Source organism: Trichosurus vulpecula, chromosome 8 (genome assembly GCF_011100635.1).
Source record: "Trichosurus vulpecula isolate mTriVul1 chromosome 8, mTriVul1.pri, whole genome shotgun sequence".
Classification (NCBI taxonomy): domain Eukaryota; kingdom Metazoa; phylum Chordata; class Mammalia; order Diprotodontia; family Phalangeridae; genus Trichosurus; species Trichosurus vulpecula.
This window is the reverse complement of record NC_050580.1, coordinates 168,208,766-168,228,271: the sequence shown is the minus strand read 5'-3', so window position 1 is coordinate 168,228,271 and position 19,506 is coordinate 168,208,766. Positions and strand designations below refer to the sequence as shown.

The window sequence follows — 19,506 nt, the reverse complement described above, 5'->3', positions numbered from 1 at the left end:
TCAATTCTGTTTCAAACTGGCAAGGACAAGATGCACTCCACAGTTTGGGTTTGATAGCTTAAGCGAACTACTAATTCTTTCCATCATTATTAAATGTCTATATTTACCCAAATTTTAATGATATCCAGCAGTTCTAAAACTGCTTTTCCTTAATGGTTAAAATAATTGAGCTGAGCAGGCAGATCTGGGTGTTATCTTAGATGTACCTTGTTTTCTTAATATTTCTTGGACCCAAGACTTAACTAGAGCAGCAAGAGCCAGATAAGAAAGGATCTCCCGAGGAAGCTTTAGACTAGATAAATCCTGACAAGAAAAAGTTGTAGTATATGACAGTGATGGAATACTATTGTGCTGTAAGAAATGACAAGCAGGATAGTTTCAGGAAAACCAGCAGCGTCGTATGTGAAATGATACAAAATGAAGTGAGCAGAACCAGAACACTGTACACAGTAGCAGCAATATTATAAGGATGACCAAAACCACAGAGACGTAGCTACTCTGATAAACACAATGATCCAAGACAATTCCAAAGAACTCATAATGGAAAAACACTATCTACCTCCAGAGAGAGAACCAATAAACTCTGCATGCAGATTGAAGCATTTTACTTTGTTTTCTTTGTAACATGGCCAATATGGAAATATGTTTTGCATGACTTCACATGTCCAATGTCAATATGTGGTTTTCTAAGTCAATATGAAGCCACAGGGCTCCTTTTGAACAGTTTAGTGGTACCTGTTGCTACTGGAGTTTGACACAACTGTTGTAGAACACTCCTAGGATAAAGTAGAGGGCAGAAAAAGCTGAACAGGAGGATAGAATTGGGAAGTTGATTGGCTTTTTTCAGATTTTCCTTGATTAGCTCTCGTGTGGTTTCATTCTTTCGTTAGAATTGGCAGAAATTCTCCAGTTACTCTGGACCCATATTAAAAAATAAAAACCTTATTCCATAGCCACATTCTAAAAATCTGATTGATAATTCAGACTACCACTCCCTTCTATTTCTATAAATTGGGTTGGTGATAATTTTATCTTCTAAAAATGTTGAGAATGAAAAAGATGGGATTTTGAAAATAAAGTGCGCTATTGAAGTTACAAATACCTTCTTCCTTGAAATTGTCAAAGACCTATTTTCAACACTTTGTTGTTTCTGTTTTCAACTTAACATGCAAGAAGATCCCCAGTCTCTCTCTTTTGCCTTTTTTCTAAGTACTATTGGGTATGAATTTCCCCAAGGTTAAAACCCCAGAGGTTTTAAGCAAAGGATTAAAAAGAGATGGGATTGGCCACCTCTAAAATCAGTTTCTTTTAAACCCAAGAAGTAGGTTTCAGTGACTACTTTTGGGTCAAATGTCCATGGTTACTTGGAGATAAAAGCAATCTCATTTTCTTTCAAATGTTTGAAACTGTTCTCCCACTGATATCAGGCACCTAAAACAGTATCCACACAGCAGACTTCTCACTTGTTAAGCCTACTAGCAGTGGATACTAAAGGAAACTAATGAGCTCAGCCTTTATTCATTTGAGGCTCAAGAAAAATGAAAAGTTGTCCCAGGTTTTCAAAGTAGCTATAGGCAAAGGGTGGTAAAACTGGTCTGCTTGAATTTAACAAACTTACCAAGGTGAAATTTTAACAAACAACATTTATTTTTCTTTTACATATGTATTTCACAGCCTGTACTTCACATAGCTTTCAAAGGAAGGTGCTGCTATGCCATTGTATTTTACTACTATTGAACAAGCATTGACATTCTCATTAACGTAGTAAGACAATTTGCTGGTTAACATTTAAATACACAGACACCAGTGCCAATATCTCAAGAACATTTTTGGTCATAACCAAGGAATTACATCAAAATATGACAACATTTGCAAATATATTACAAGCAAATAATATTTAACTCTGCATAGTTTATACAATATGTGGTGGTAATAAATAATATCACCAGTCTCATCAACTATTTGTTAACTGGCCACAAAAAAGCCCAACATTCATTCAATGTGTGGCATTGTACGCTCTATTGGTGTGATTTTAATATAGCTTTAAAAGTGGTGTCTTTTTTTTCTTGGATACAAGAAAAAAGTACTAAACTGGACTAAGAAAACAAGTTTTGGTTCACTTACAAATATTCCATGTTCACATGTTACATTCCTAATGTGAAGGCAAGTATTTAAATAGAAAATCTAGCAGTCAAAAAAATGTGAATGTATGAACTGGAAAGAAAACATTGCGTTTAAGTTTGAGTTTATGTGCAGGTTACAGTACTAACCCAGTAGAAACACTAACAGGAAAAAAACTTCAGCAGAAAAGAACAGATGGGTCTCTCTCTGCAGTACACGGGTTTACTCTGTTCCATACTTCAATGATTGTTTTTTGTTTTTTGTCTGGTGACCTGGAACTCCTAACACCTTCATTAACAAGATCCTATCCTTCATTACAACAAATAAGAAAACTGCAGGCATGCTTTCAATCAGTGGCAAGCACTGGAAGAGAAACCTGAATCAGCATCAGTGTTTTAGGATTTCATTTTCTCACAGTGCTTTTCACCACTGTGGCCTGTTACTATCTAATTGCTTTCTGAATCAGGTTGCTAAATGCCATAGAGAATGCTAATCCTTCACTACACTAAGTATAATTTTTCAATACATTAAGTCATTACAATACAGTGCATGCACAGCCATCCTACCTGCCTATAGTCAAAGGCAGGCAATGCTCAAAATAAGTCAGCTGCTTTAATCAAATTTGATGTGAACAAAGATTTGCAGAATTTTGTACTGTTTTCAATTTGTCAAAAACAGCTCAGAAAGCACAATTAGTTAGTTCTCTTACTGGATACTACTGCAGCTTTGTTAAAAATTGAAAGGTGTATATATAAAAATAATGCCCAGAACCTTAAGTTTACAGAATGTCAAAAATGCTATTGGGGATGTTAAAAGCACTGGGTAAAACCCTCATCTTCAGTGTGCCATCTGCTCCACAGGAGAAGAGTCGATTGCCCGGAACTATTTCAATCTTCATGACTCCAGCCCCAATATTTCTGAATATGGATTGTTTCGCATGTTCATTTTTAAATGAATGAATTAAGCCATGGCCTGTCAATCTCCACACCTATTTGAAAAGAGGGCATCATAAAGTTAGCTGAAGAAACTTTCAGTTATTAAGAATCTAATTTAATTAAAAAATGAAAAATTAGAGACTGTTAATGTTGTTCTAATCAAGGTTCCCTTCCCCACTTTCCCAACTGTTCCAATTCAACTTCCACATTCCCACATGGTACAGCCTCTCTAACACTGACACGCGTCTTTCCCAAATTTACTTAGCAACAACTTCAAGTCTCAATAACAATCCTATGAAGCTTAAGATCCTTCACTCACACTTAAGATTACACAGAAATTATTCAATCATTGTTTTCAGTTCAAAGATCGTCCCACTTGATTTATTCTTAGACAGTCTATCTCTTCTGACAATGTAAGATATAGATAAGCTAAAGAAAACATTTCAGACGGAAGACAGAACATGACCAATCAATCGATGCATGTTTAGTACAAGCCTACAATGTGCCAGGGGCTATGTATGAGCAAAGGAATAAGCATGGAGTGTGTGAAGGAGGTCAGTTGGAATCGACCAGGGCCACCTTCCAATAACCACCAAGCTGCCACTGCTCTTCACTGGTCTCCCACTCTCTGTGCTATGGCAGCAGTGGTAGGAGCAGAAGTATGGCTGAGTTGCTCTTATGCTCTGACCTTAGAGGCCAAGGCAAGGTCAGTAGCATCCACTACTTGGGAGAAAGGTTGCCTAGTTCTCTCTGTCCCTTAATGGCAAATGCCACAGCCTCGGGCAAGGACAAAAAAATGACAAATTGCCAAACAACTCTTATTTTCCCAGAGCAACTGATACATGTTTGTTTGTTTGTTTGTGGGGTGGGGTGGGGATGTGTGTGAAAGGGACCTTCTGACTATTGTCTGCCTCTTAAGATGACAACATAGGCTCATCAACAGAGAGTCAGGAATAATTAAAGCAGCACCTACAAATATATCACTAAGGATAATAATTTATGTGTTATTAGGTGATTCTAAATCCTGAACAATCATGCAGAATTCTTAAAAGTTCACTAAATTGGTCTTGGCATGGATGATGGGCCCTACCAAAACCAATTAGGATCATGTCGTCAGTCGGTCTCCACTTCCCTGATTTTTACTCTGGAACTCTCTGGAACCATAGTTCTATTCAGTGACATACTGAGATATGATATAGGGAGAGAAAGTGAGAGGTCACACACAATAGGTTAAGGCATTCATAAGAATCAAGTAGGCCAAAGAGAAAGTCTAGAGAGGTCAGCTAAGGCAGGGATAAGAAATCCAGAGGAAAATGAAGAACAAATGGTCAGGGACTCAGGAAAGAGATGGGGCATGAAGAGTATAATAAGCCAAAAGCACGAGCAGCAAAAGCTGAGTTTGCTCTGAGGTAAAAGGCTTTGTGAGTGAAGGGTTCCTTAAATATAGCTCCTGCTCAGGACCAAAACTAGTCTCCAAGCACCAGCAGGCCCAGCTGGAATGACAGGGTCTCATAGTGTCAGGCAACTCCTCCTGACCCTGGGCTTCCCTCCCCCAACCTCTACTGAAAGAGTTCTTTAAGAAAATCTGCCCACAAATAGTTGGGATGTTGAACCAACTCACACACACTGATCTGGAAAGTACAAACATACATTTAACAGGTGAAATCAGTCATACTGGTACCAAATAGACATTCAAGCATCTTTTTAAAATGACTAACCTGTGGGACACAGTTAAGAGGCATACTTGCCAATAATCTAAAGGAAACTAATTTTGCAACTTAAACATTTTAAACATATGGCCACAGATCAGTGTTTTCTGCAGCAAGTCGCCACATTTTGAAAGCATTTTTCCCCAGACTATGTCCAGCATTACATAATCTAATGATTTGTGTTTTCTAAATTATTAATAATAGTTCAAAATTATATATCATTTCAAGGGTTAAAAAACACTTCCCAAGCATTATCTTCTTTGATTTCAACAGTGAACCTGAACCACATGGAATTACCTTTATGTTCCCCTCTGCTGATCCTGTAGTAAAATATTCCTCACAGGGGTCCAGAGCCATAGCCTTAATAGCTGAGTCATGGGCTTGGAATGTATGAATTATCTGTCTCTGCCGGATGTCAAATATACAGACCCATCCTTTCCTGCCTCCAGAGATTAAAAGTTGCTGCTTAGGAGCATACTGAAGCACTGTGGCACCATGCTCATGGCAGGTAAAGCCTAAGGAAGAATGTAAAGAAATGTTTCAGACATTAACATTTCTACTGTGGTAAATTTGATGAACCTTAATATCTATTTTTAATATTTTGCAGAAGCTACTGAATCTTTTTTTTCAATTCAGAAGCATATGTTTTTTAAATAAATTGTTATTTTTTTAAATAAGAAAAATTAAAGAAGAAAAATAGGATGCTGTGAAATGTTAGGAAAAGCAAAAGATATTTTAACGCCCAAAGTACAAACTGAAGAAAAATCTGGAGGCAGCAGATGTTTCAAAGATGGGGGAAAAGACACCAAAGAGAAAAAGACCTTCTCAATTCTGAACTACTGCCTCAGATATACCCTCTGTCAATTTCAAAACAACCAGTTCTAAGCAATGGATCTTGGCCTTTTTCAGAAATAGTAGCAGATCTAGAATGAACTGACACCTGGCAAAGACGAAACAGGTGAGAAAGTGAACACAGTTGAACTCCCTGGCATCTCCAGAAAGAGCAAGGGAGAGACTGTAAGGATCAATTAAGATATAAGCAAGTCATCCATCCCACCTTGTGTAGACATCTCCTTGTAAGGGAAATGAGAAAAGGCCATCTTTCATTATAAATGAAATTGTAAGATATAAATTGCAACAAAAGAAAGGCTCTCCTTGGAGGGTCAAATAATGGAGCCGGTTGGCTTCCATCACTTAACCAAAGAAACCTAAGGTCATGGGACACTTGGTCTTCTTTTCTTGCAATACTCATGAGGAGCATAAGCAAAGAGACCACCATAAAGATTACTGAATCTGACTCACAAACATCTGCAAACTAAGTTAATGTACACCTAAAAAGCTGGTGATTTCAATGTAAAGGTAAACATACAGGAAGACAGCAAAAATATGTTGGAAAACATATTTCAGAATTAAGAAACAAACAAACATTAAAGGCTGAAGGCTTATACGACTATACAGAGGCCTCACACTTCTTTTATCCTATTCATGAATACTTTTTTCCAATAGGAGAGTTGGAAGACTGTAGAAATGGAAAATACGGAATATCATAAAAATGAAATTAAATATAACTTAATAAGTAGGAAATGACAAGTTACTGATGTGTGGATAATTTCTGAATCAGCCATCTGTGCTAACAAGCCATCAATTTAATAAAGCAAAGATCAAAATCAACATTAGATTAGAAGATAAACATGAGATTATAGGCGTGAGACTATCACAGATATTGGGTTTTTTTTTAATTGGATGTCACTTCTAGCAGTATGTTTATAATAAAACAAAGTTATAAAATGTTTTTGAAAATTATAAAAGTGGTAAACTAAATGTATTATATTTTGAAGCCACTGAGTGAAATGTGGGCTCACACCACTCTACATATAATCTCCATTCCATCAACTAAAATATACCTAATAGTGACAAACAATTCAATTTATCTGGCACTGAGGTTTTTTTTTTATTTTTCTCATAACAATGCTATGGCACAGTGTAAGTACAATTATCTTTTTTTTAAAAAAAAAAAAAAAGAAAAGAAACTGAGGACTGGTCACTTGCTCACACTCACATCTCTAGCTTTGACACAGGATTTTAAATCAGGTCTCCAGACTCCAAGTCCACTACTCCATACTAATTCTTACTCTATTAAAGGTCTACTTTTCCGTATTTATTGATGAGCACAAAACTAAAATACCTCATTTTAGGCAGTTTGATTTTCTATGGCAATACCTATGTACCACAACAAGGCAGGAATTTTAAAAAGTCCCTACTAGTTTCAGTTTTTCGGTCATGCAATGTAAACATACCTATGAACATACTTCCCAACTTGATTCCCTAATCAAAATTCAAATGAAGAAAGTACTTTTCAGTATATCATTAAAGCTCAAGTCTTAATTCACTTACCATGAATGAGACTGTTTGCAGGTGATATCAGTGTATCCCAGAGGCATACATTTCTTGTAAAAACAAACAAAAACATAAGCACCACCATGGGCAAATACTGTCTTAAAAAATATCCTCTTATTTGTAGAAGTTTCCAATGAAACATCTGAATTACTGAATTGTATTGACATCTATACATGGAATGTAGGTCACCCACTTTAAGTATCATGGTAACTGTAGTATTAACAGTAGCAAACGAAGTGTTTGTTGATGATAGGTCATTTTTTTCTTACAGGGAAAAATCTTTGTGATGAGACATTTCCCAAGAGGCGGTTATATTGTCACTGTAAGACAAGTCTTTTTTGTTGCTGATAATTACTCTAGTGGAGGGAAAGCCCTTCACCGAAGCAGACTATAAACTCATCTGTAACCTTTAGTTTCAGAAAGTTGTCCATGGTACTGAAAGGTATATAACTTGCCCACTTCCATACACCCTGTATGTGTCAGAGACAAGACTTGAGCCCAGGTCTTCCTAACCACAAGGCCAACCCTCCAAGAGCCTACCCCATACTGCCACTAAGATATGAAGATAGCTGTCACTATGTCTACTTTCCAATAAGAACTGCTTTTTATTAAACCCTACTTACTTCCTATTGTGTTTATGGAATGGGAGGGGGGAGGAGAGGAAGGAGGATGTGGAATGGTTGTCCAACATACCTGCTGTCATTGGACTGCCCAGATGTGGCAACTAGACTTGAAGAGGTAATAAATGCAAAGTCACTTGTGGTTTTACTGTGGCACTGCCAACTCTGAAGGAAACAACGTGATCTGTCTTAAATATATATCTAAAATATCACTTGATATCAAAATTCTTTAAAACAGAATATGTATACAGTTCTACTAGTAACACATCAATCACAGTGGCTACAACATCTTTTTTAAATTCATTATTACAGAAAGGAGAAAGTGGCATAAAGATAGATCACAGTATTTGAGAAATGTGCAACAATATGGCGACTAAAGGGGATCTGTAAGCATTTAAAAACCTAGGGCACGCTGGGGGGTTACTCTAGTCCAGTGTCACACACCACACAAACATTGACCAGTACATTCTTTCTCTCTTTTTGCACGCTTAAATGAAAACATGCTTGCCTTAAGTTATAAATGCTTTAATAGGATGCAAAGCATTATTAGTTAATCCTATGGTTAGACTGGTTTGGCCATTTATTATTATTTTGCTAAGATTCTGGGGGGAAATCCAGGTGCTTCTGAATTAATTTCTCCAAAAATGTATTTTCTCTCAAGCTGTCACAGGTTCCTTCATTCCTGCTGACTAATCAAGACCTATTCTATGCACCTGATAACTTCCCTGTCTAGTCCTCAAGGATGGATGGACATGTCCTATTGAGCCATTTTTATGATTGCTTATGCCTGGGGGAGCTTAGAGGCCTTAAAGAATCCTTCACTCTTAGCATTCATAAGGGATTTTACAAGTCATTTAGAGACCATCTTAGAGACTCAGTTATCTGTAATATCCTTGACATATGATTAAACACCTTCAAATACTTATCCTGACAGGGAATTCAGTACCTTACAAGGCAGCCCGTTCCCTTTTTTGATAATTTTAACTAATGGAATTCACTTATCCAACAAGCATTTGTCTTTACAGAACCGTGTGTGCTAGGCACAGGCATAAGGCACAGTCTAAAACTTCATGAAGTCTAGCCACCCAGGAAGGAGATAAGACATAAAGGGAAATGGAAATAAGGCATTCAAAGAGTTTTTAAAAAAAAAAAAAGGAATGTGATGTGAAGTTCAATGGGGAAGGAAACGGCATCAGTGAAAATTTCATGAAGTAAACAGCACTGAATTTGGCTGAGAGACACACAGAGATAGGAGGGAAGGGAAGGGGGAGGGAGAGGGGAAAGAGAAAGACAGGGAGGGAGTTTAAAATTTAATTTAAAGTTAACAGGGGTTAAAGATTTTTTAATGGAAAAGTGACATGACTAGATCTGTGCTAAAAAAGAGATTAATCTCAAAGCAGAATGAAGATGGACTAGAAAGGAGACAGTGAAGGTGGATAGACCTATTAGGAGACTATGGCTCTATTTCCATGATAGTGGCAATGAGAGGCTGTAACGCGTAATGAGAATAGAATGGAGGGGGAAAGAACATGCTGAGACATGTTACAGAGATTGAATCAACAAGCATGTAACTGGGTATGAAATGTGAAAGAGGGAAAGGATCAAATTCCAGGGTTTCAAAAATGGGACAAAAAAGGGTAGATGGTGATACCACAGAAAAGAACAATCAAGTCAGAAGACCAGAGAAAGAAATTCGAAGTTTATCACCTGCAAAAGGTGATATCTAAAGCCACAGGAGTAACCAATGACAAGAGGGCCAAAAACAAACCTTTGGGGAATATCTACATTAAACATAATGGGTTACTAAAGACAAAAAGACAGCAAAGAGGCATTTAAGGAGGCAGAAGAAGAACCAGGAAAAGGTGGTGTCTCTAAAATCAAGGACAGAGAATATCTAGTCAAAGGGGGTGACCGACAGTATCCAAAGCTGCAGAAAGTTGAAAAGGATGAGGATTGCAAATGGGATGTTACATTTAGAGATTAATGTGTCATTACTGACCTCTGAGAGAATAGTTTCAATAGGGTGGTGGTGAAAAAACCAGAGTAGAAGCTGAGGAATGAGTAGTGCGGAAGCAGAAGCATTTGATTTAGACAATTTTTAAAAGTTCAACAGTGAGGCGGAAAATGGAGAGAATATGGTAGCTGGGTGGGTAAAAGAGGCAAGGATGTTCTTTAGTTTGACCTGAAATCTGCCTCCTGTAAACCTCTACTTCAGAGTTTCTAATTTGACTCTTTGGAGCCCTAAAAATTTAATTTCCATTCCAAATAAATGGTCCTTCAATTTTCTAGGGATATTGAGGACACACTGAGGGGGAAAGTTTACATAACAGTTGATAACGACAAGCTTTCCATTTTTGATGATTTATCAAAAAATTTGTAAATTACCATATATTAAATATGGATTAATAAAAGGTTAAATTAATACATGTTACCGAAATCTGTCATAGTTAAAAGTCAGAGAGGAACCAGTCAACTAACAGAGAGAAAGGAGCCAAGATCAGTATAAGTTAGCCAAAAGGAAAGGACTCGAATTTTAAGGAGCCAGGGAGAATACTGTCAAATGCATTAGAAATCCAGAAGACAGAAGACTAAGAGGTTCTTGGATTTGAAGAGGTCTCTAATGAGCCTCGACAAAACCATTTCCATAAAACAAGAGGTACAAAAGCCAGATAGATTGCAGAAGGTTAAAGAAGGAAATGGAATGATGAGATAATGTGGACAGGACAACGGGCACAGGCCAGCAAGTCTGGCAGTAAGGGAGAAGTAAGAAATCATTGGAAATATTTAACTAGGGGCTAGATAACCACTAGTCAGACTGTTGTAAAGGGGACTCCTGCTCAGATATTGATCAAACTATATGACTTCAGAGATTCCTTTCAAGCTCTGAGATTCTATGATACCTATCTATATGCACCCTTAACGTGGAAAACCCAAATAAATCCCTCAACAACAACACGATCAGAAGCAGGAAATCAAAACTTTCTAATGTAGATAAAGCCTGAATAAAAGTTTACCAAAGCAGAACATGGAATCATAGAATGTTAGAACTACAGGGGACTTCAGTGATTACCTGTCCATTATCTGAAGATTATGATAACAGCTTTCCTTTTAAAGTGTGCTGCAGCTTTAAAAGGCAAATTTAAGCAAAGATCTAGCATTTTAAGGTTAACAGGTGCTCTCTTCCCAATAACTCTGTGAGGTAGAGTCCTAAGATGATCTTAGTAAGGCTCAAAGAGTTTAAGGAATATGTGAGACTGCAGAAGCAAGGACCTGACAGAATGGCACAGAATGAAGTCACTGACCTAATTTAATCGCGATAGTCACTTGTCAAGCTTTGAAGAGAGATCAACAGACGCAATCAGGGACTATATCTAGGACAACATTTCAAAGTAGCATCTGCAGCTAGCTCCACGTCTCCTGGTTCAGATTATTCTCTCATTCTAAGGACCTTAACAAACAAAATGTCCTGTGAATATGTCATGGGTATGTTTCATGTCACTTACCAGATAAGGTTTGGGATTGGATGCAGTTTGATTTACTTGCCAAATACTTAGAAAACCCTCTCCATCTGCAACACCACACTGCAAGAATGATAAAACATTAAAAGATCTATGTTATCCAATCTTTTATTCTACTGACTGAAATATTTATGGGGAAAGCAAGACATACATATTCAACTTTAATAACATTTTCCTTCATAATTCCATTTTGCTATCATCTATCCTCCCAAATATCTAAGTATAATAAGTCTCTATCATTCCTAACTGCTTTTCCTTACCTACTTGAAGTTGTCACTCTGTTCCAGATCAAATGGAACTTTAGACTGAGATCTCTTTCAAAAGTCTGACCCCACCCCACAGTAGATACAGTAACATCATCCACCACATTGCCCAGAAGCAAAGATGTTTTTTAAATAAAAAGGATTTTAATTCCTCTTAATTAGTTACCTAATTAAAAATCCATGTCAGACATCATGGATTTACATACAGCTCTACTTAAATAGCACATACAGAAGGTGAGCTCCCTGAAGGCAGTAATTACTTCATTTTTGACACTGTATCCAAAAGGAAGGCCCTTAATCAATGCTTGTGAATTGCCATCTCGAAGGCCATGCTATTCCTTTTCAAATTTACATCCTTACTTAGTGCCATATGGGTGCAATTCTTAGGAAGATTTAGACACTTATCACCAAGAACTGACCTTGTTCCCTTGTGAATTGAAATACATTCTAGTAACTCTTGCGTTGCCTGCTTGGCGGAAGCACACCAACTGCTGTGGTCGAGACCATTCAAACATTCGTACACTGCCATCCTGAGCTCCTGTCAGATCTGAGACACAGAGAAGGAAATCAGTAGTGATGAAACAAAAGGTATTTCCAATATAACAGCTCATATTCATATGGTGCTTTACATTTTACAGTTCCACCAGATACACAGGCCCATCCTCACTTTATAGATACGGCAACGAGAGCTCACAAATGTCATTATAAGACTCCCCCAAGGAACCACAGCTAGTAAGTGGCAAAGTAAGGCCCCATGAACCCACACCTTCTGCCTTGGATCTAGGACTTGGGAGTAAACCAAAGATCTTCCATTCTGTCTCTGTCAAGGTGAAGAAGATATTTTTACCTGTATTGACTATATGATAAATAAGAGACTTACAGTACTGATGGACAGGATGTGAAGTCATTCTCTTGACGTTATGAAGATTTCTTTTCATAAGCTTCAAAGGGAACATATTAAAGAAATAAATTTGACTCGTGATTCTCATGAAAAGATGAGAACAAGCTTCTGGACAAATTTTAATCTTGGCATATGTGCTTCCCCACAATTTACATGCAGTATAGAAATCACACCCACTCCCCTTTAAACCACCCAATTTAAAACCATTTTTTTCACATGGCTCAAAACCCATTCCCAAGCCTCAGGCAGGCTTGGCCTGAAGAAGCAGTGCTCTGGTGCTCTGAGCTTACCAGGGCAAATCTACATCAGACCCACAGCTCCTGCCTACCCTGTTGGCTTTAAAAACATCTTTCCCTTTAACCCCAACTGCTACCCGCACTAAACAAGGAGGAAGAAAAGGTTACCTGAATCACAGAATTTCAAGACTTAGATGGGACCTCAGAGGCCATCTAGTTCAACTTTCTACTCAACACAGGCACCTCCTCTACAACATTTTGCTTGTACTTGAATACTTCTGGTGACAGGGATCTTACTAGCTTACAAGACAAACTATTCATTTTAGGAAAAAGGTTTAAGAATTGTTCCTTTGTAATGAATGAAAATATGCCTCCCAATTACTAGGTGGAAGTTCTGTTGGAATCTACAAGAAGGAGCCCTCTTTTCCACAACGAGTCCTTCAAATATCTGAAGACAATGATCAGGGTCCCTGAAAAGTCTTTTTCCTTAACAGGACTGGTCTTTTTTCTTCCAGGATAAATATACCAAACAACAGGTTTAGAAACTTTTCCAACAAGTCAAATCACTACTGATCACACTACCTCTCAAAATGAGATTATGTAACTTCACAACTAGTATCCTGTCAACTATGTGGAGTTTCAGGGTTTTGTTTTGTTTTTTTAAATAAAGAAAGGCCGCAAATGGTACAAATCTTCACTCGCATGAGGTCTTCGTATTGTGAGTTATTATTTTCCTGCACGACAGACTGCTCAAGTACAGTCTCCTTAGAGTCAATTTTGTAATTGTAACTCCTTACAGTAAGTTTTGCTAAGGATAAACAACATACAACAATATTCTTTAATATGTTTTATATATAATACTTTTAGTTTCATTAATGACTTTCTGGTTAGAAACAAAAGAAATTAATGACAGACTTAGTGAGCAGGTTTAACTACACAAATATTCCTCAGCTAAGTTCATGCATGTAAAGATAATGTTTTCACATGAGATTTTTGAATCACTAAAGGTCATTAAAGGCTATGTGTAATAAATGGCTCTTGAGGAGCCCTAAATGACAACTTTGCAACTGATGTGAGGTCTCTTTGAATTGACTTAACACCATTAAGTTAATTAAATATCAGGGTGGCAAGCTTACATTGTATGGTCCCTGAAAAAGCTGTCAGCCATAAGGAAGTAAACAGCCCAGCTAAGTAAAAAGAAAGGATCAGAGAATCATGGTAGGAGAAATGTGAAAAAAAAGGGAGGGATGGTAGGCGAGAGGGGAGGAAGAATCATTTGACATGACTCTGATGGGGCTGGCTGAGCCAAAAGTATAAATAATCGCCTACATGGTATGATTTGGGGAGTATCACAAGTAGGACACTGACTCTACAGACCCCTATAAACAGCTGACTACAAATTCCTACCATTAACACGAAGGACACAGGCAGATTGCCTCCTAACAAGCCTTGGAAGCAAGGGACTCTTTAAAATGATATAAAAGTAAAGCAGCTGAATACTTATAACTGCAAAAGATAATTATGGGGCACACACCGCTGATAGAATGAGGCACCTATAACAAGTGGTGAGGAGGAATAAGAAGGGCCTTCCAGGATACTCAGCAGACCACAAAGGCAAAACCAAGGACTTAGCAAAAAGCAGACTAGGATAAACAGAGTGATTATAAGAAATAAACTCTTTGTACCATCCTTTAAATATACTATTTGGTTGTGTTTAATATATTGGGTATAATACATATTAATATATATAATAGCATGTAACATATACTATAGTATAGTGTGTATATTATATATTCTATAGTGTATACATAGTATACACTATATACCATTATACTATATAGTATATATGCAAAATGGCATATACTATATACTATAAATATAGTAGTATATATAATAATATACTAATGGCTGTATTTAATTATTTTAGTAGTTTTATTTTTTAAAGGGAGTAAAAATGATGCTAATCTGTCTGTTAATTCGACACGCCTATGACTAAAATTTGGTTGTTTGAACTCAAGGAAGTAATTAAGGCGCCTGAGGCAATCCATTCCAACAGAAGGCAGAGTGCTTAGGAAAACATTAACAATCTTTCAAGGGCTGAACTTGTAAATTATATTATAACGGACAATTATAATTCCTAAGCACCTCGAAAGTGGGTGTTGATTCACTTTTGTTTTAATATTCACCGGGCCTGGCACACAGTTGCTATTTAACACGTGGTTTCTGACTGATTATTCCTCACAGAGTGGCAGAGAGCAAATGAGAAGCTGTGATAAAGGACAGTTAAGTTTCCGCTGAGGGTTAGGAAAGGTTATAAACAAAGTGGCGCTATAACCCATCTAGAAGAAAGCAGCCTTCTAAGGGAAGGTCCTGAATGGTCAGCATGAAGGCTGAGGAAGGCAATCCCGCGGCCAGGAGAGACACATGATGATAAAACAAACTAGGGAATGACACCCCTCTCCCAAAAGAACCTAGCAGGCCAAAGGGCAAAGGAGTTACTTTATCCCTACTCCATTTCCCTTTATTATACAATTCCTCCTTTTATTCTAACCTTCCCATCCTACCCTATTTCAGGACAAATTATTGTCCACAACTTAAGGCATTATCTAAAAGGGCCACATTTCAAAGCTGGGCCAAGCTATGTTAGTGTTAAACTATTTGCAGCAAGTATAAACATTCCTATATCATAACAATGATGTAGCATAAATTAAAAATTTTAATAAAACAATATTGTTTCATTTAAATTTGTGATGTCAAAACATTAAAATTGATTTGTATCAAGTTTATTTGTCAAAAGGAAGCCCATGGCTTAAATAACTATTAATTTATTCCATATAGAATTTAATAGTTTTCTCAGCACTTTCACACATACTAGTATTCATTTGATTCTCATTACAAACTGGTGATGTACATAGAATAGGGAAGATTAGCTCCACCTGACGGCTAAGAAGCCAAAGAAAGATTAAGTGATTCACATAAGACTGCATAGCTAGTTAATAGCATAACCAGGACATGAAGCTAGATTTCGGGGTTGGTGTTTTTTCTTTTTAATCCCCAGGATGGACACTTTCCATTATATGAGACTTCCTTTTTTAACTACATCACATTAAAAAAGGTTGCTTGAATTTCAAGTGGACATTTCATATAGAAACTATTATCACATCTCAAGTGAAAAATAAGGAGTTCATTTTTACAAGTTTAATCTTAAGTCTCATAAAATGTTATAAAACAAAACGAAACAAAAACCATTGCTTTAAAACTAGCCACCAGATTGTTGTTGGGTTTCTGCTTTGACTAACCCAATGTTGAACTGCAGGGGGTTCATTCTAACATTTGCAAAGCAAAAAAAAAGCCCACAGGAAATCCTCAGTGGACAGCAGTGAGTGCAGCCAACAAGCTGGTCCTGATGGCAAAAATAGAGACAATAAATTCAAGAAAGGTTCTTGTTTTAAAATGCTGAATTACCCACATAATCTCCCAGACAAACGCAGATAAAGTTCCATGGGTGTCATCTGTCCCTTCTTTATTTTTGAGCATTCTTAACTGGAGCACTGTGGGTCTTCCTAGAGACTCTACACTCGATCAAATCTACCACTTCTCAATCCTCTATCATGTGTCTCTTTCCTGGACAGCTATGTGCTCTCCCCACATCTGATCACCAGCTATGGCAGTCTGAAATTCTCCTACTAATCAAGCTGTCCCTCCTTTAATACTCTACTACAGTAACAACCTACTGATTCTTCAGAACAAAACGGGAGAATGGGGGAAAATTCCCCCTGTCCAACTGCCCCATGAAGCAATCACATTTTACATTCCTAACATTCCTAATTAGTAACACTACTGATAAATTTTCTTGAGCACTATTAGTAAACATCAGTTTCTTAAACTGACATTGCTACTAGCAAACACAATTTTCACCCACTAAACCAACTGCAGATTATTTTAAAGGAAGACTACGTTCAGAAACAGCACCTGAAGTAAACAGCATACATACCACACCAGCTCCAGTGCTTGTTTGTCCACTGCCTAACCATGGCAAAGAGGAAGATGGATGCACCTGACTCACTGTAAAGGATGTCGTGGGGGCCTGAGAAAGAGTTGTAGTAGAACCACGATAATCAATGTCATCAGAACTGTGTGGGAGAGGGTGGGGGAGGGAAGGATGGGGGAGAGGCAAAGCAAGAGGGGGAAAGGGGGAGGGGGGGAGAGAGGGGTTGAGAGAGAGAGAGAGAGAGATCATTACTCTGGAGTTCCATTTCCCAATTATAATGCTACTCGGACCAAATATGGTACCACCCATTGGGAAAAGAATGAATCCTACTGGAAAAAATATGAGATTTACAGATCCTCCACTAATTGTTTGGACACTTGGGAGACACCGATGGGCCATGTTTATGTAGCTAGGAGTTTTATATATATATGTGTGTATATATACATACACGCACACACACGCACACACACGCACACACACACACATACATACACACACTCAGTATACTTAGGGTTTCCCCATCTGCTTATATGAACAATTAACCCAAGTTTGTCCTCTCCCTCTCCTTCTCTTTCTCCTCCTTCTCCTCTCCAAAGGAAGGTAAATTTTGATGGCCACAAGCTGCCCACTTAACTTGGGGTCTACTGGCTAGATTCCTAGATTGATTCCTTCCTTCCTTTCTTAAAACCTTAAACCCAGTTCACTCTGAAGCTCAAAGTTTGGACCACAATAGGTCCCTGCCCAAGCTCCACTTAATGGCTGTTATTTTGGGCCCTCCTGGTTTAGAGTGAATGTCAATGGTAACTGTTTCTCTTTGGAACAGCAACTCTGAGAGTCTTCCCCTCCCAGCTTGATTATTTTTTTTTTCTAATTAAAGGGGCCATGCATTGACTCATTTCTTAAAGAAGCCTATCCACTGAATGGGCATTATCTCACTCTAAGTGAGTAAAGGAAAAGGCCTGAGCCTACAAGGGCCTCGGTCTCCCATTGCATCCTGGGCCATCTCCAGTCATCCTGATGAATATCGGGCCACTGGATCCAGATGGTTCTGGAGAAGAAAGTGAGGCCGGTGACCTTGCACAGCCCTCCCTCACGCAAATCAAAGTCAACTGCAAGTCACGTCGTCATTTCCCTGATGTCATGGTCCTCTTCGAAAACGAAGGACAAACACAACAACAGTATGAACAATTAAAACATGGGTGGTATTTTTATAGGCATGAATCAGCTAGAAAAACTGTAAAGATAAAAGCAAGTTTAAATCAACATAATAAGTCTCCTCATGAATGCTCCAATGATTCATGCTTTATGGAACATGTAAATAAAGAATGCTTTACTAATGTGCTCTAATAAAGCTGCTGAGTAAATTTCTGTAAATATAGTTTCTCCATTATAAAGTAGTAGATAAGGGGAAATTTTTCATGGGGAAAAATCTCCAAAGACTGGGTTGAAAAAATTTTAAAACATGAGTTCAGCTCATTGTCGTGTCTGTGGCACGCTGGGTGTTACTGTATCATCTATAGAATTTAAAACCATTTTCTTAACACTGAGACCTCCTTTTCATACGTCAGAGATTATAAGATTATAGATCTAGAACCTCTCCCTTGCTTTTTCCCCCGTGCTTAGAAATTCTCTTGACTCCATACTTGAAACTCTCAGAACTTTCTTGCGATCCTTTAGGTATCACTCCCTCCCCCTCAATTCTCTGATTTTTTACTAGCAACTGATAGAGCCAAGCTACAAATATCACATTTGCATCAGTAGATGCTATCAACTATGTGACATACTCCATATTCATGGTCTTTAATTTAATTAAAGGCATGAGGTTAATGTAAAATGGGTCACAGTATTAAGTCCATAAATTTGAAATTCGGTAAAATAGTTCTTTGACAGAAGAGGCATCTGCACTATGAAAAGAATACATAATATTACATATGTAAAAAATATAGAATGTATATAGTTTACACATTTGTGCTTATACATAACACATATAACCAAACAGATAACAAATATAATGAAAGAAGAATCTATATTAAGGGTGACCAGTCATACATATTTTTTCTAACTTACTGAGCAGTAAGACTAAGTGAACCTGAATTCTGCCTGATGATCTCACAAGATGAGGTAAAAAAATCTAGATCAGGAACAGAAACTGAAGGTTACAGAGAAATAAGGAAAACAGAATCACAGAACTCTGGCACTCTCAAAGATCTTAGAAATCATGAAATCCACTCTTTCATTTCACAGATGGAGAAACTGAGGCCGAGAGGCAAAAATACTTCTGGAAATGCATAAACTTCCCAAGGGAGTTATCCAACTATAAAGAAGCTAATATAATTCAAGTAATTTCTATACAGATTATTTTATTAATATTATGGAGTTAAAAACAGGGCTAGAGAGTTTCTTTTTTTTAATACTAAAACTTCAATACTGTTTTATGGATTAAAGTCATACCCACAAAAGCCATCTGTGTTGCTTAGGATATTTTGCTGTTTTACTCAGCCAAATAGCATAGAAACTCAATGTTTCATCGATGATCACTCATTTAAAAAATATTTAGTGCCTTACTACTGGTAAAGTATAAAGAAACACTATGGCACTTTGCATAAACAAAGACACTTTCTGCCCTTGAGGCATTTCAAATCAAGTAGGGGATATGTCCGAAAATGCATATAAATTACCACGATACAAAAATAAATTCAATCAATCTAGTAGCTTTGGCCAACAAAATTAGGAATACTCTGCTGATATCTTCAAATAAGACGAAAGTAGCCAACTATGAAAAACCAAGCAAGGTCCTAGAGAAGAGATGAGGAAA

At 37.4% G+C, this 19,506-nt stretch overlaps 1 protein-coding gene across 2 annotated transcripts in view; it reads right to left on the bottom strand.

Annotated features, from left to right (window-relative positions):
• Positions 1 to 1,621: 1,621 nt before the first annotated feature.
• The window catches only part of DMXL2 (Dmx like 2), a 125,837-nt gene continuing 107,952 nt past the window's right edge, over positions 1,622 to 19,506 (bottom strand). For both annotated transcript variants that reach the window (XM_036735670.1, XM_036735671.1), the window contains 8 exons: positions 16,695 to 16,833; positions 12,444 to 12,504; positions 11,983 to 12,110; positions 11,286 to 11,363; positions 7,856 to 7,947; positions 7,160 to 7,212; positions 5,063 to 5,280; positions 1,622 to 3,109 (listed from right to left, as the gene is read on the bottom strand). In XM_036735670.1, the coding sequence (XP_036591565.1) occupies positions 2,900 to 3,109; positions 5,063 to 5,280; positions 7,160 to 7,212; positions 7,856 to 7,947; positions 11,286 to 11,363; positions 11,983 to 12,110; positions 12,444 to 12,504; positions 16,695 to 16,833 (979 nt within the window). In that variant the 3' untranslated portion in view covers positions 1,622 to 2,899. The remainder of the gene's footprint in view (positions 3,110 to 5,062; positions 5,281 to 7,159; positions 7,213 to 7,855; positions 7,948 to 11,285; positions 11,364 to 11,982; positions 12,111 to 12,443; positions 12,505 to 16,694; positions 16,834 to 19,506) is intronic.